The sequence below is a fragment of the Tauraco erythrolophus genome, chromosome 2 (assembly GCF_009769465.1).
Source record: "Tauraco erythrolophus isolate bTauEry1 chromosome 2, bTauEry1.pri, whole genome shotgun sequence".
Taxonomy (NCBI): Eukaryota; Metazoa; Chordata; class Aves; order Musophagiformes; family Musophagidae; genus Tauraco; species Tauraco erythrolophus.
Genome location: NC_141466.1, coordinates 85,202,230 through 85,220,037, shown reverse-complemented (window position 1 = coordinate 85,220,037; position 17,808 = coordinate 85,202,230). Strand labels below are relative to the sequence as shown.

Here is a 17,808-nt window from a genome sequence, read left to right as displayed (position 1 = left end):
TTTTTATAGACACTGTATCTTCTAGGCTGCCAGCCTGGCCTGAGGAGCAGCTAGAATCATTAGATTGTCAGAAAATGGAAATGACATGCACAAAACCTGTGCTGTCTCATAATTAGTTATCGCAAACTGATGGGCTCTTAGTATTTAATATTTTTTTGAAGGCATATACTTGTGAATGAAGGCTTCTTAAGAAAGCAGGCCTCTTATGACTTGCCATGGTTGCAGGATTCTGAGAAAGTTGATACCATTCGTCTGATCAGTACAGCACTTGAAGATGGAGATAACACTAATGGAAAAATGGAATGAAGTAACACTTTTTTATTTTTTTATTTTTTAGTAATTATAAATATTTTGTACTGCATACATGGAGGAACTGAATTTTCATTCGTAGTTAAAAATATGCATCAGTATATCTGAAAGCGAAATAGGATTTGACAGATCTTTTACTATGTCAGAAAATAGTGACTATTTGCTAATTGAAGGCACAGGACTGCCTTGTTATTTTTGTGAGATTAGGGTTAAATTACTATGTGTGGGATCTACTGTGCTGTTTATAAAGTTTTGCCTGGGCATGTGTATGTGCAACCAAAGTGATTTTTTAAATTAAAATATTTTAAGATTTCATTTGATTACTGTCTTATTATGCTTGAGTTTGATACTTACTTCGCTTTTCATTTTCAAGTGTGGGCTGATGCTGATATCTCAGACACATATAAACTAAAATTTAAAAGAATCAGTAAAATCGTTAGTAACACATTAGTATGAACAACAGAGGAAAGCTGTGTATTTTAAAATATGAATTAAAATAAAGGAATAGTGCCTGTGGACAGGATGACATTGACTGCCTTGCTTTCAGAAATATGTGATAGTAGCTTTTGGTCTTGTCTGTAGGACCAGAGTTTGTTATGGCAACAAATGTGTTTTGGAGGGCATGGTAGCCTGTGAATAAATGTTCAGGGAAACCTCCTCAACACTATTGTAAGGTTGAATGTGAGCGTAGAAAACTCAAAGACCCAAGCAGTCAACTCAGTTTTAGTGAAAAAAAAAAAAAAAAGGAAATTAGAAACACTAATCTGTGTGTTTTCTATGGAAGGAGAGCAAGACAGTAGGTTCTATAAGAATGTAAGTTAGAAATAACGAGTTCAGGAAGGGAGGAATTGCAAAAGTAAACCAAGAATAGCCAGAGTGCTTGAGGAATGGTTTGATGTAGAAAAACTGAACATAACAGCTTCAAAAGTTGGAATTAGAGAGGCAGCATAAAACTGATGAGGTATGGTTAGCTGCCAAGGTGCAATAGGTGAGATGTAGAAAGTGCTGTCCGAGGGCATCAGCACAGTGTATATCTACCACAATGAAGTACCACATTTGTGGTAAGAGATAGTACAAGGATCTCGATGAGGCTGTTTATTGCTGAATGTTGAACAGATCAAATAAGCTTTTCCTCCTAAGCATCTTGTATTCTGTTTGGCAGAGTCATATTTTGCAGGTTTGTTTTTGTAAGGGGAATGGAAAGAAATGGGGTTGACTCTTTTACAGTGTTTCAGTTGGCGGTGGGGGGGAAGCAACCAAAACCAGAACAGACTTGGTGGGAAACAATGTAGAAAGAAAAAGGAGAGGGGAGAAAATAAGTATTACTTGGCTTTGGTCTTGAATGACAATGAAATCAATGAATTGTGAGTAGTAAGAGAGAAAAATAGGGAGGAAGTTTGTAAAGGAATGAGAGGAAGTTTGCTGTTTTCTGTATCGGAGTAAATGGTGGGGTGTTCTGGAGCATGTGTGTAAATATAGCAAGGGATTTTAAGGAATGACGAGGCCATCTGATGAACAAATATTAAGAGAGAAGGAAGGAAAGGAACAGGGCCAATCAGTGAGGGGATCTGTGTAACTGAGGTGTAGAAAAGAACCTTTTGACTTTACCAGAAGTTTCTTCCTAAAAAAATCTTTCCAAGATGAGATTAAAAGACACCAAAACCCCACCAAACCACAAAACAAGAGAGCTGCAAGAAACACACGGGAAAGACAGTTGAAAGGGGTGGGGAGAAGACTCTCAGACATGGATTAGTGAAGCATGGTTATTTCTGGAAGAAATTGACAGAAGAATGGACAGACTGTGAGGAGAGCTAGGATGGCAGGGGGGTGGCAAGAAGGTGGACACGGTAAGTTAAAGGCGGTGCTTCCCTCAGTTCTATTGTAGAACTGTAGGAAAAGTTATTTGTTTTCAGGACCGATCGTGAGTAACGTTTATCAGTATAAATACCACTTATTGTAATGCAGACCCAGCTGTACTTTTCTATCACTTTTTTTGAAAAGATACTTTAATTCTTCTACTTAAATCATATTGAAACCTTTAGACTAGGGTGCAGCAGGTAAGAAGCTTGCAGGCTGTTTGTTGTGAAGTCATTGACTAGATTTCCATTTTGATAATGGAACTTGTGTGTTTTTCCTGTCTGAGTTAGAGTAATTTAATTCATGACTAACTTGGAATGTAATAGTTTCTCACTACTGTAACTTGGAATGTAATAGTTTCTCACTACTGTTGATTGTTTTCCTCAGTAAGAACTTTAAACACATTATCTTTACTTCTCAGGCTTGATGCGCTCCCGTGTCAGAGGGGCAGATGCAGCACAAGCGAAAGTACTGACCTTCCTGGATAGTCACTGTGAATGCAACGAACACTGGCTGGAACCACTTTTGGAAAGAGTAGCTGAGGTTAGTAAAGAGTCCTTCTGAAGTAATTTCCTGAAGGAGTAGCTTTTAAATTTTAAAGCCATCTGGTTTATACTACATTAATTTTACACATTTTTCGAAGGAAGCTTTGTCTCTGAAGTGAGATGATGGAGATGATTGGAGTGTTCTGTGATTAAAACTCATTTTTTGTTCACTTAATCTGTGAACACAGGAACATAAAATGCGAATATTTATTATTATCTTTACAAGCAATTCAAATATATGGTTCTTTAGGGACCTCCTCAGTAAGTGTTGAAAATCTTTAGAGCAAAGTATAGTTCTCCTCAACCAATATCAGCTCAATGTAATTCAGTTTATGTGAGTATTTATGCTTCATTAAGATTCAGTGTGATAATAGGAGAGAGGTTGAGCTGTGAGACGAAAATTCTCATGGAAATTAGCACGGACTGTGGGCTCTCAGCTTCTATGAAAATGATGCTTAGTCTGTGTCCCGGAAAAGCAATTGAGAGGATTGAGAGTGAAAGTATACTGTTTTCTCCAGAGGATGGTTATACTTGTTAACTTGCTCTGGAGGAACTCAACTGAAGTGCAGAGTGAATCAAGTGTGATCCCAAAAGCTCTGGGGAACACTCAAGACAACAGGGTTTTTCTTCTTTCTTAATTACATTCCCTTTCTCATAAACTCCCCTTCCTGGAAAACCTTTCTTTCAAAATGCTTCTGGTCAAAATGGTTTTGCTAATCTACTCTCTTGTTAATATCCATTTCTTTGTTTATGCTCCCTATGCTTCCCTTTGCATTTCTCCCTAAAAAGGAGAGGGGAAGAGGGGGAGGAAGGGAGTAAACCCCATACACTCAATATGCCAATGGAGAAGCTATCAATTGATGACTGATTTTCCTTATTCTTTTTGATTCTATGATGCTTTACTGTGTATTCCAGAAATACTGTAAGTTGCCTAAGACATATCAGCAGTTAAAATCTTATTTTGGAGTAGAAATAACTTTAATCAGCCCAAACTTGGACACTGTTAAAGGACCTAGAGCCTACAGAGCCCTTAAGTGTGAGTAATATAGCACTTCCTTCTATTTTTGTGCCTGTGTTGCAGCCTCAGAAGGATTGGGATAATATCTCTATAATTATTAACTAGGAAAATAAACTTGAAGGCATAAAATATATCTCTGAAGGAAGTGGAGAATGCTTGCAGCTGAAGTACTAATGGATTCTAGGATGCAGAAACTGTTTTCAAGCCTTTTTGTGTAAATAGAAGCATCTACCGATTCAAGAAATTAGAAGAAGAATGGTAGTTTTGGTCAACAAAACCTTGCTTTTAGTAAGACAGCTATTTTGCCATTTATCCTTTTTGTTGTTTATGACTTTTTTCAGGGCATACTCATTTAGCTTTCTGAAACCGATATGGGATAGGGAAAAGTGTTACATTCTGTTAAGTTGAAAAGGTAAAACCTCTTATTAAATTGCTCCCGATTTCATGAAGATCGAGCATTACATGTTGTGTACTTGGTGGGAGAAACTGGTGCATGTTTTGCTTTCTGCAGCTGCTACTTTCTAGCAGCACATGAATTGTTAGATCTGTCAAAACTTGCTCCTCATGATTGTCACTGTGATACACACTAATCATGTGTGCCATTGAATAGTTTTCAGCTGTATGAATAGTTTTCCACTTGTAAAAGCTTGATGTACTGTTAAATAAATAATTGATGTGGATTCCCAACCAACAAGTGTAGGGTTTGATAAAGTAGCTGCTAAGCTTTCTGCTTGTTCAAAAAATTAAGGCTTGTTTACATATAGTATATGATAGTTCTTTGTTATTTTAAATGGATTGCTTTTGCTCACAGTGCAGATGGTATGTTACTTGATGTTAGTTGGCAGCATTTTCTTGATAGTCTCGGTGACAAGAAGCTGAATAGACATGAACTCATTTCTGCTCTGGCCTCAAAGGTAACTTTTTCAGGTCAGGACTACTATATGTTAATGCAGTATTTTCTTTGTGCTGCTGTATCTAATCTATATGCAGTGAGAAGTGTGGGTGTTTTCTTTTCTCCTTTTGTCCCAGAATTGCCCACTTGGCATTTAATTCTGTCGGAGTTTTGAGGGATTAGTTCTGTGTGTTACAATATGAAAAATTTATAGCTTCCAAGAAACAGTCTGAATTGAATCACTTCTACAATACTCTGTCTGATGTGTTGTAACCACTTTAGAAAGCTGTGTCTTTGACCTCTTGCTTGTGTGAGGAGCACCTGAGGCATTAAGCTCTCCTCTTCAGTTGAAGGATGATCCTTCCCACAGCTTTCTTCTTTGAGGTGGTTTGCTGGTTAGAGTGTCTTTCTCTATTGACTGTGCTTAGCATTCCTAAAGGTGTCTGACACTGCTAGGGATTTTTCTTCAGCAATTTGAGCAAAGGGTTGAAGCAGAAGCAACATACATACAAGGTGAATATTTTAGTGTTCAGAACATCCAGATACTTGTGTAACCTGGAGCTGGTATATCTTTTCTCTCTTTACTCCCTCCTGGAGAATGGTTTTCTGCCTGATTCCCTAAGGTGACCTTTTATGCCCTCTAGATTTTTTTTGTGTGTACATTGGTTAGGGGAGATTGAAGGAGGAGCCGGTGGAGTTTAACCCTTTGATTCTTCAAAAATGTCAACATAGTAAAAAGCATACACAATCTCAAACATTGGTAACTACTGGCTATTTCATGCACATTCATCTACTTGGCTTTTTCACTTTCCAATTTCTAATCACTTTGATGTTCTTTTCTTACATCAGCTCTGTGAGAAAAATAAAAATTGGAAGATTCTGGTGCAGAACTGAACTAATCTATTTCCATAGCATAGCTGTAAATCCTATATCACTGTTAGGAAGGTATTTTTAAACAAAGATCATCTTAAAAGGAAGAAAAAAACAAGATTAAGAAATGAGATGTGAATTCCTTTGTCATATCTGTTTCGGGTTTTGTGACCTTGAATGAGTCAACCTTTAACTGGCACAATGCTGAAAGGAAAATATAAATATTTTCTCTTAAGAGTATTGTGAAGCTTAATCTTTGAAGTGTCTTGAGATTTTTAGAGGGGGGAGGAAGCAATGTATGCAGAATCTTGAGGATAATTTCTGATGGTTTATGAGAATAATATATAATAGTCTAACTCCCTAGAGCATATATAACCTCCTTATGAAATATTAAAACGAAATAGTCTGCTACAAATTTCCAGGCACTAGAGACATGCAGTATTCACAGGCTATTTCTTTGCATTATCCTCACCAAGACGCACATGGTTTTCCAATTGTATATTCCATTATCAGTTACAGTGTTAACCCTCAGAGTGAAATAGGAGATTAAAAAAAGAAGAGTTCCTTTTTGCTTGTGTTTTTATTTCTAAAGTGCACATCAGATTTCTACTTTAATCACACTATGGATAAATAAATCTCTTGCTTTAGGATAGTTTAAAGAGAGCAGCTGCTTTTTAGTTTTTTTAAGTGAATGAACTCCTTGTACTTTGGAGACCCACAAGCTCTTTTTAGCAGTCTCTGCATTAACAACTTTGTAGTGCCCTGCAAAGCATCACCTTAAGAATGTGCAAGTCTTTTATCTGCTTTGCTGCTGAGCAAATCTGTAGTTTAAAATCATAGAAGGAATAGCTTGTTTCCAAGCCAACAAAGTGGTGGTTGTACATCGAACTGAATGCTCGCAGCCTGAGTATTTGTCCATTGGAGAAACAACTGTAAGTTGTTTAAATAATGTTAAGTGTAGCAAGTGGTGTTTAGCGTGGTGTCGCCCTGATATTGATAGAACTAATCACACCAGGAGTAAAAGCCTGAGGAAATCCCAAATGTGTAGAGACAGTGTACTACCTGCTTACTCAGCATGGTGGAGATAAGTTGAAGCATAACTAAAACTCTGCCTAATGTGACACCTGATAGCTTGGGCAGCTTTTACCACCAGGTTCAGCTGTGCCAAGTACAACCATCTGAGAAAATGTAAATTTTTGTCAGAAAAGGTTTTTAGAGATTAGCATAGATACATAAGCCATCACAGTTTCAGCTAAGGGAAAGAAGGAGAAAGAAAGGAAGGGCGGCTTAATTTTTGTATTTTATGATGATGGGTATATTGTGAATAACTGGATAGACTGGATATCTTCTGTCTCATCAGTCTTTAAATAAAGGAGTTTTCTAATTCTATCACTGTCTACAGAATGCCTAAAATAAGGTTGAAGTGCTTTAGTGGCATAGGAGGGCGCACACAGTTAGTGTTTTGTAGTTAAGGTGCAATAAATCATAATTGCCTCCCAAGTACAACATAGCAAAACTGTATGCTTGCCATTACAAACATGGACTTGGGGCTGCAGCTAACAGAAGCAGGAGCTAAGGATGTCGTTGGTGGAGGAATAGGGCAGGTTGGTCTTTTTTATGTTTCTAGTTTGCTTTAGACCAAGCTAACTAATACTTAGAAGCAGAGCTGATTAGATGTTATATTACATCCCTCATAAAAGCAGATATTTGGCCCAGGTAGTGTAGCAGCAGTGATACTTAAAAGGAATGTAGAAATCAATAGTGAGTCTTCAGCTTTTAGCTTAGTCTTCAGCTTGGATTCTCTTGGATTCACTTGGATTCTCTTTTTGACTGATACAGAAGTTAATGACCTTTTGCTCACTCAGGCAGAATGACCTCATAAATGCCAACTGTGTAATTAGGGCTTATTAAAATCAGCACAGATTGAATAGTTAAGATTTAATAAATAAAAATGAGTGTTTCATGTCCTTGTTGGACCAAGCAAAGCAGTTGCTTTTAAGTCTCTTGTTATGAGCTCAAGCTATTCTCATACGAGTTCATTTCCAATCCATTCTGTGTAATACTGATTAGTAAGGGGGATGCATTGCTGAATTGTTGGAACACATACGTATGAAATAAATTCTTAAAATGGAGGTGTTTAGGTTGGGATGGTTTTCTTAACCATGAGAACTGTTTCTCTGTAACAGTTACCAAAATATCTCCTGTATGTTCAAAACATTTTTTATATTTACAGATTTGGTGATACACTGTTCTAATGCTATCTGTGCTCTCTGAATGATGTTAAATTGTGGAGCTCAAACTTGTATTTTGAACTCGAGCAAATCGTTCCATCAAACTACCATAGAACTTATGCTTCAGTGTGTAAATGTAACTTTCCCCAGTAAGTCATGGAGACAAACTGGCTTAACCGTGATATTGCATTTCTAATATTAGATGAGTCTTTTTTTAGAATACTGATGTCTTGTGATCCTACTGGATGATGCGTGTGGAGTTGTTGGAAAGATTTTTGTTTTTTCTTCAACTGTTTTGACAAAAACACTAGAATCTTGGCTGTTGGAGATTAATAGCATGAACTAGTTTGAGGTGTTCTTAGTTTCTCTTCGCTATCTAAGTATCTGATTGTGAAGTGTGATTGTTCTCGTGTGAAATGGGTTAGCATTAACCTAAGTCTCTTTTGATTGCAGAAAGGCCTAAATGTTCCTTAAAAGTTGAAATAATAAGACCGTAGTACACTGTGTGGCTAGAGATTTGCTATGGAAAATATGAATTGCCTGGATGCTTTTTTTCTTTGAGCTGGTTTTAAAAGTAAGAATGGAAGTGCTGTTTGCTCGACTGCTTTTAGAACGACAAGTTTTCTGCCTTCTTCAAGTGCAAGTCAGAAGAGGGAGATTACTTGAATATGAGTAGCCTAGAATAGAAAGAGGATTCCCAGCTCTATAGAGTGGTTTCTGCTTTCTGAAGCAGTGATGAGCCGTGCTGTTCACAGCACTGGCTATTCAGAGCCACAAGGTTGAAGTAGGGGGAGAGCTGGGGGAGACGTGCTACTGAAATCCTGTTGAACTGTTCAACATCTCATCCTGCCTGAACCTTTATATCTTGATTTCATTATTTCAATATTACTTTCTAATATTTATTTTAGGACAAGACCAGAGTTGTGTCTCCTATTATTGATGTAATTAATATGGACAACTTCCAGTACGTGGGGGCGTCAGCTGATTTAAAAGGCGGTATGTACCTGTACTGGAATATAAACTTAAAAAAAAAAAAAAGGCACCAAGAATCAAAGCTCATAAGCACTGCAGTTGTGGAATGGGCAAATAATGTACTTTTCTTCCCTTTCATGTATCTAGTTTAAGTTCTATAGGTCAGTTGTTTCTAGGCTTGGATTTTAATTGGCCTTATTGTCTTCTGCTTTAAACCAGTTCATCTTTATTATACTAATTCTTAAAAGTTTATGCTGCCTTTTACTAATGTGCAGTACTCACTCCAATGTTTGTAAGATTGTATAAAAGTGTCAGAAGCAGCTTATGCATAGAGCTTATGATTCTCTCTTCAGATAAGTTTTAATTGCTCTCTAGCTTAGAAGCCCATCAGCAATGCAGTGCCTATGAGTTTTTTTCAAGATGCTGGTTTGCTTAAAAAACTAAACTCTTCTGAATAAGCAGAAAGCTTTGGAATATGTTGAAAAAAAAAGAATGTTTTTGTTAGCCATGATCTATATTTGTGAAGAGAGTAATGTGTGACCTTGAAAATTTGTAGTGTTCACTTACAAAATTTTCTGTTAAATTGAGTTGAGAAGTACTACAGTTTCACTTTGTCTAGCCAGTGTAAACTATTGACAGCAAATAGTAAAAAGACTTGTGCAGCCTTAAAAAAAAAAAATAAATCCTCCCTTTTCCTTTGCCAAAGGGGAAGAGGGCAACCACACACTTTTTTACTCGTTATGAAGTTTTTTCACAATAAGCCAGAATCTAGCATTTTAAATAGCTCTTCTTTGCCCTCCCCTTATTTTTTTAACATAATTGTTCCCACAACACTGGAAACTGAACTGCCTGTACAAATATATAAGATGAACCACAATACAGAAATTATGCAGTGCTGTTCCCACAGTGTTTCATCTTTTTCTGAATGGACTTTCTTGGGTGAGAAAGGAAAGAACAATTTTGAGCCCGTTCTGTCAGTTACTACTGACTAACTGGCCACCAAGTGTTGTTCCAGTAAGCTAAAATAAAAGCAATATTGCCATAATGTCACATATGCTTCAATTTCCCGTCAGTGCTCTGGAGGTGAGAGGTTCTATATCCTTTTAATTAATGTTCTGAAATAACACCTACAGTGCTTATATTCACAGTATGCTAATATATAGTCGTGTGCTATTATGTGTGTGCCAGCTTTATTAAAACCTCAAGGCTTTTACCCAATCTATTCATTATGTCTTGAGTATGGAAATCCCTATACCATTATGTGGCTTTTATTGTTGTCTGCAGTAGGAGGAGGAATTCTTCCATTGAAACCTTTGATTGGTTCCTGCAGGGTTCATGCTGTTTAATTCTTTCCAAGTGAAGTGGGAGAAGATTGAGAGATCATTTCATTCGTTACTGCTTTTCATGCTTTGTCTTTGGAACTATGCTTCCCTTTTCTTTTCTTTTTCTTTTTTCTTTTTTCTTTTTAGTGCTCATTTTCTCCCTTTGTACACAGTAGAAATATATCTTACTTTTTTTTTAAAAGTGTGCTCTGTACTTCTGGACTGAGGAATAAGAAGCTTTTTTTTTTTTAGTGTTAACAATAGACATTTCGCACATGCTAGCGTTTAAAGCTATTTGGGGGTCCGTTCAAACGTGACTATATTTCTTTTCAGTTCCCAGAGGACAGCTTACCACGTTAGAGGCACTACAGCATTTGGCATCACAGGACACTTTCACTGGGGCCAAGCCTAAACGTGGAAACCAAACTATGCTTTCAACCTTAGATACAGTATCTCTGTGGCTGAAGCATGGAGAGTTGAGACAACTGGGACAGCATTTGTGCCTGCTCTGTTTTGAAAGGACTTAATCACCCAAGACAAGCAACCTAGCAAATGCTACAAACTTTTAAAAGTGGACAGGGCTGAAATGATTCCCAAGTCTGGCCAATATTAAATCCATGCACTTCATGTTACAGACTTTTTTTTTAGAAGGAGGGATTTGCAAAAGTGTTTGTACTGAGCTGAGAAACACTTTAATTACTGGAATAAACTGTAGTTAACTGAGATCTAATAGCTTAGAGTGTGCCTATGATGCAGTTTACACTGGATAGAATTTCATATTGGATATGCACTTGTGTTCAAAAATACTCTTTTTACAGAGTTACTGATATTATCTCATTGAGTGCAGATTTTTCCCAGAGTCAGTGAAAATGGAGACGGAAAACCAGTTTTTATGGGTAGACAATTTATACACTTGTTTGGAGTTTGTAACAGAGTGCTGTGTTCCAAAAGAGACCCCTTGTGTTCACTGGAGTATATGTAACTCTATCTCTACTGCTTCTGCCAGAGAACAGTTGGTTTTTTCAAGTTCTCCCACATGCAAGTAATTTTGCTGGGTATGTACGATGAAATGCGACTTTTTAACTGCATGGAGATATTGGAGCTCATTTTATTTCTCATGCCAGAGGCTTTTCAGTGCTATCGATTGTAGCCATTTTACTGTTTTGCTGCTTGGAGTTTTAGAGTACTTAGTCTTTCATTTTTACAGTGCAACACTTCATGAAATACTCAAACATGGAGAGAAAGAGTGGGCATGCATGCTGTAAAGACTGTTCAGGATAATTTCTGTATTGTGTGGGTGAAGTATCTTATGAGTTAAAATGAAAACTGTTTCGTTTTCAACTCTGTGCATCGATCACTACTATGCACATTTATGGATGCAGACAGACAGTTTGTAGGACTGTAATTTTTGTCTGTTTACCTTAGCTTTTTCCCCACTTCCCCACAAAGTAATTGCTTTATCTTTATGCCGGAGAAAGAAAACTATTGACATCTGTGCACCAGAAATCTGGAAATCATTCATGACATGACCTCATAGGATCTAAATGTGTTTGGCAGCAGGCAGTCTGTGTAAGGCTGATTCACTAGGTGTACTGGGAGAGGGCTATGGACCTTGAGTAGTTTTTTAATAGATGTTCATGCTGCTGGGCATAACCCAGCTCAAAAACTGTGGTGAAAGTTTTTCCTATAGGAAGTTTGTTTTACACCAGCTGTGTATCGTTGCCTAAAGGAGGTAGTTCAAATGGTCATCAGGTAGAAGGCTGCTGTAGGGGACCTATTGGTCTTGTCTATTTTAGTGATCTTTATGTGCTTCTGTGCTTAACTCACAAAAGGACCAGACCAGCTGTTGCTGTGTGTACACACATATATGTACATACATAAGGGAAGTAAGATTTTGGTGCTCTAGCGCTTGCCTCAGGTTTAAAAAAATGATACAGTTAGAAGCATCCGGTGGCAAAGCAGGAAGTTAAATGAAAGTTAATGAAGTAAGTGGGAGCTACATAACCTCTTGCGACCTTCATGATAGAGATCTCCTGCTGATAGAGTACCACTAAGAGTACTGCATAAAGCCTGTGTAAACATAAATATGTGATCATTTGGTAAGAGTTGAAATGCAATCATACAGTAAATACCGTTGGGAGCATTTGTAATGGCTGGAAGATCTTCATATGATGTTCTATTTGACAAGAGGATATGATATGTTGAATTCATATTAAGGCCTTTGCTTTGTCACTTGTTGACTGGGTTTCTAACTTTATGTAGTAGAGGACAAGAGAAATCTAAGCTATTTTGTATTTGCAATTACTTCTTTTATTGTCCTGTCAACTTCTTTACCTTTCATCTGAACTCTTGTTTGTTTTAGTTTGTGGAAGTTTAAATTTTTAATTTAAATTACAGTTCCTGGTGTTTTCAGACAACGTTACGTTACTACAAATTGAATGATGACCACAGTCTTTTTAACATCCTACTTTAATTTTCTTGTTGAAGGCTTTGATTGGAACCTGGTGTTCAAGTGGGATTACATGACACCAGAGCAAAGAAGAGCACGGCAGGGAAATCCAGTTGCTCCCATAAAGTATGTCTGTACCACCACTTCTCCCTCTAATAGATTATAGTTTGCAACTAGATAAAGTTAGAAATCATCTTCTCTAAGTCTGAAAGGGGATCTTTACTATAGATTTCATTAATATTGAAATTTCATATTTATGTAGCATTGAGACTCTCAGAAATAAATTGTATTAAAAAAATACTTTAAAGCACACTGACAGATTATTTACCCTTAACAAAAAGTAGATGTCTCTTTGTTTAAAGTTGGTGTGTTTTGAGGGCTAAAAGTACAACATCATTTAACATTTCATTGCTGGCACAAGTTGCCACTCTTTACATAAGGAACTTGTGAGCCAAATGGAGATTTGGAAGCTGCCTCAGAAGATGGTCATAGCGCTGTATATGCCATCGAAATGTGTTCAGGCAACATTTGAAGTGATAGATGCAAAATTAGCTACATTTGAGAGTGTTGAAAAAAATTGCATTTTTAAAAATAAATATTTAATTTATTTTTTTATTGTCTTTTTAGGACACCCATGATAGCTGGTGGGTTATTTGTGATGGACAAGTCCTACTTTGAAGAACTAGGGAAGTATGACATGATGATGGATGTTTGGGGTGGAGAAAACTTAGGTATGTATATTATTTACCTTCGGATCTGTCTTGAAAGAAAGCAGATTTCATTGCCTTTACTGTCACGGAGTCATGGTCTTCCTGATTTGTGCAAAGAGGGTTAAAATCATTGTTAAAACTTCACATGCATTATTGACAAAATCCAAAAGGTTTATTTCAATGAAAGAATTAAAACAAGATAGGAATTATATGCTGAATATGAGACAATAAAAGAATTTGTTCATTAAGCAGTGAAATATTTTAATGGAAGTTGGCTGATAAAATATAGATGGGCAATTACTTTCAAAAATGCTGCCTTGTTTGAAAGTCACATCCTGTTCTAAAGTTATTGATTAAAATACAATAATGCTTAAATGCTGACAATGTAAGGCGTATTTTAAGATGTTGCTGAAATTTAGTCGTGGAAAGTAGAACACAAGAGTTTGTTTCATATTCTTACGTACAACTTAGGAAATCAATTAAAATTTTGACTGAAGAATAGTACTGCCTGTCATCTAAACTTAGTGAGTTTTTTAATTTTATACCCCTACTTTAGCCCTATGAGTTAATTATGGTTGAGAAGACATTTTTGCTGTAATTCCTATTTTCAGGTGTTTAAGTGAGTGGGATTTAGGGAAGAGGGAGGAGCGACTGAGAGAATTTGTGCTATAGCCATTTCTTCTTTGATCTGATGATTAGATCTGGCTTTAGTAGGTTTTTTGGCTCTTTCCATTACAGTATTGTACAAAGTTTTTTTCCAGTTAAGACCGGTATACTTGTGTTAAAACGAAAAAGATTTGGGAGGAGGAGAAATCCACAACTTATCAAGACTTCCAGTCTGTCATTAACGTAGTTTTTTAGGGTAGAGATACATCTCAGACATTCTAAGTAGTGTGTTTTAGGACCAGTTCTAAGGATAGAAACTTCTCTACTACACGTGCTAGTTGCAAAATCCTAAAATACCTTGAACTTGTAAAAACCCATGAATATTTTGAGTTACTGAAATATGCATATATGCATTAAGCATATGCTTGGCCTACAAGGAAATGTCTGCTGTATACAGCTTGCTAAGTATGGAGACATGGTAACCAAATGTTTAACTCTTCTGTGAGAAAATTAAAGGCTGGAAGAGGCATCCTTACAGTCCAGTCTCTGACCTTCCTATGCAATATTCGAAGAAACCTCTTCTGTTTTTTGGACAATTACTTTCTGTGTTTCTGTTTTCTCACTATTTTGGCTGTATGTTGCCAAACGTATTAATATGAATATAATAATTTTTTCATTTTTTAAATGTCTTGGAAAGCATTGGATAAACTTACTACAGTAAAACTCGCATTCACTGTGAAAACCTCTTTTGCTACTAAAGTGCTTAAATATTTCATTAGCTGCAAGCGTGTACTTGAGTGTGTGATTTTTTTTTTCTGAAAATTTAGCAGCTGCTTTTATGCTTTGATAATTGAGGCCTTGAGAGCAGGAAAGGGCACAAGCAAAGCTCTTTACTTAAGGTGAGAATACTGCATGCAAAAAACTGTTTGTGTTGCTCCTGCTGCATTCTGTTCCCCCTTCTCCATGGGAAGGAGGAAATGGAGACTTTGAGGTGTCTTTTCTCTGCTCCCTGAAAATACAAAGTCAGTCAGTACAGCTGACAGCTAATGATTTGTTCATAGCTGCCAGACTAACTGAAGAGAAGTGAAAATCACATGATGTATGATTTAATTGGCAATAAATGACACATGCACCAGATAGATGCCGGAAACCTGTGATGTGCAGTTTAAAATTCAACATACACACTCATCTGGCCTCTTTACTCTCGAGCATGTCTCTGGATCAGGGGCTTGATGTTACATGCAAATAACCTGCTAGATGGACTTGCAAAATAATTCTATACGTTACATTTATGCTTTACAAAACTCGGCATTTATCCTTTAAGCATGTAGAGGGCAGCTGTTATATGAGATTTTATTCACAGGTTAGCATAGTGTCAACTTTACGAATTTCGAGATGCGCTTGTAGTATTTGGCCTAAGCTAGCCAAGAGACAGCTCTTAACATGAAGATACGGTGCGTTTTCAGGTTGTTGCTAAATGTGACTGATACCACGTGCTTGCTGTACAGAATGTGGACCAAGGTTTGTTCAGTCTTGTCTTGAATTCCTATCTCTAATTCTCAGAATCTTTGCAATGCTTTTTGATAAGCATAGGAGGATCAGAGTACACTGGGGAACTGGATGGACCATTAGAAGGTTTGAGTCCAATTTAAAAACCTAGGCTTTTCTTAATAATTTTGCTAAAGTCAAGGAGTAAGCAAGACATTCCTTGTCTTCTATATCGATGACACGCTACAATAAAAAGAGCAAATATCTCAGAGAGGTGTAACATAATCTCATGCAACTGAAGAATGTTTGACATACTGTTTATGCCTATTTAATGAAAAACTGCGCCCACTGAAATTGTTACAATAGTAAAATGTCTTCTCCCACTGTTTGAGTATGGCAAAAAAGATGTGTTAAGGGAGTTGTTGGGTTTTTTTTTTAAGTTTTAGTTGCAGTACATTTCTTTTTCTTTAAAAATTCATACAGGTTTTAGAAGCCATCTTATTGTATGTAAGAATTAGTTTGCTTCTCCCTGTTTACTAGTCTCTGGCTGCCTTTCCCATAGACCCATTTTTCATTGTTTTCACTTTTTTTGAGATTATTCAGAATCTAAGGTGCCGGAAAGCATAAATGCAGGTTTATGTTTCTGGGAATTTATGGAGGAAGAATTAATGAAATTAATGTACACAGTAGTGGAAAGTATGAATAATGAAAAAAGTTGGCACAAGATACTTCTAAATTACTTCTAAAACAAAAATGCTTTTTCAGTGCCTTACATACGTTCATAGATGACAGCGACTTTTTGAATTAAACCTTCAAATGAATCATTTAAAAAAGAGCAAGCTTTAGGCGTGTATTTACTAATACTTACGTAAGTCTAATACTAGATTTCAAGCATTTAGTCTGCCTTTATCTTTCATCAGATCTCCCTGTCTTCTTTCACTACGCTGTCCTCACTGAGTGCAGCATCCCCTCATGTTGGACTAAAAATTGTATGAACTTTATAGCAAAGCTCCATAAATAATATTTTAAAGTGGTACAAGAGAACTTTTACTCCTCTGCTTTCACAATTTGAGCAGTATGAGAGCAAATTTGAGCTAGATATGGTGAAGTCTGAAGTTTTCTTTCCATGTGTAATTTATTCTGGCAGAAACACAGAAGTGCTTTTGTTTATAACTCATTTAAAAGAAGTGGTGACTGATTGCTTACTGTGATTCTTTTTTTTTTTTTTTTTCCATTAAGCTCAAAATAAGAGATGTAAGACCGAAGTCAGGACTGTGAAAAACGTACAGCAAGAGCGTCTTGTTCAGTTGCTTTAAGAATAACTTTTGCTTATTGTCCCATGTTAATTCAACTGGAAAATCAAGACCATAAGTTACTGGCAAAGACACTATAGTCACTAATATTTTTGGAAGATGATCTGTCTGTAGACTGGACTATGTAGACTGTCTAGGATCCACGAATATGCCTAATTGGCCCCAATGCATCAGAATTTATCACTGAAATAAAACAAATAAGTGGTGACCCTTGTAAAAGCAATGACCATTCAGAAGAAAGGCAGTTAACTTGCACTGCCAACAGCTGAAATCATAGCACCTCTTTAATTTTTTTTTCTTTTCTCTTTCTCTGGACAGACCATTGAGAAGACATGCTCTCTAACCTAATTTTAAAAGTAATGCTATTTTTATGACTGACTTTGTGGGAGGAAGGCTTCTGAGGGAAGGAATGGCATTTAGTATAAGTCTTAAAAGATAGATGCTGACTTTAATTTAGAGCTGCTTAGTTTGGTGGGTTTTTTTTAAATCTATGGAAAGATACTGAATGATCATGAAGAGACTTGAAACTAAGGGTAGCACTCAGTAACTGGTAGCAACTGCTGGACTAAGGGGGGAATCGTCAAAATTGAAAGGGTGCTATTGGAAGCACCCCTCTTATTGTGCTGATTTGGAATGAATGGGGAGAAGTTCTCTGTCAGCACTAGGTGACTTCTGCTGTCAACGGTCTAAATTGAGGAAGGTGTATAAATATTTCTAGACATTCTTGTCCTTGTTAGCTGGGTCAGCTCACTAGACTGACTTAGAAGTGTACTGTCCATAAGCTTCAGTTTACAGAAGTTGCATCTCTGTTCAGTCCATCTTCAAATCAAGATTGACTTGATGTAACTCCTTCCATGGCCAGTGTTTAGGAGTGCTTGGTTACCTGCTATAGTACGTCAGTGGCTCAAATCCATTGATCTTTTTTTTTTTTCATGCCTTGATTTTGTCCACTGTGTCATTCCACCTTTAGCTGAAAAAAAAAAATATTATAAGCTAGATCATTAATTTATCTTTTAAATATATCAACTGTTGCTTACCCTTTAGGTAACGCGTAGTAATGGTACATATAGACCTGACTTTGGCAAATTGCAGCATGACATGAATTTGGGGAAAGCTGGTAACCTCAGATAAGAAAAGACATACAGTTTTGCTTCCATGTTAATACAATTATTTCTCATGATTTTGGAGAATAATAAATGCTTAGATATACCTTTGTTTATCTTGGA

The 17,808-nt window shown here is 36.7% G+C and overlaps 1 protein-coding gene across 2 annotated transcripts in view; it reads left to right on the top strand.

Annotated features, from left to right (window-relative positions):
• GALNT2 (polypeptide N-acetylgalactosaminyltransferase 2) overlaps positions 1-17,808 on the top strand; it is a 103,135-nt gene that overhangs the window by 73,196 nt on the left and 12,131 nt on the right. For both annotated transcript variants that reach the window (XM_086627324.1, XM_086627317.1), the window contains exons 7-10: positions 2,588-2,709; positions 8,631-8,718; positions 12,504-12,591; positions 13,093-13,196. In XM_086627324.1, coding sequence (XP_086483450.1) covers positions 2,588-2,709; positions 8,631-8,718; positions 12,504-12,591; positions 13,093-13,196 — 402 coding nt within the window. The remainder of the gene's footprint in view (positions 1-2,587; positions 2,710-8,630; positions 8,719-12,503; positions 12,592-13,092; positions 13,197-17,808) is intronic.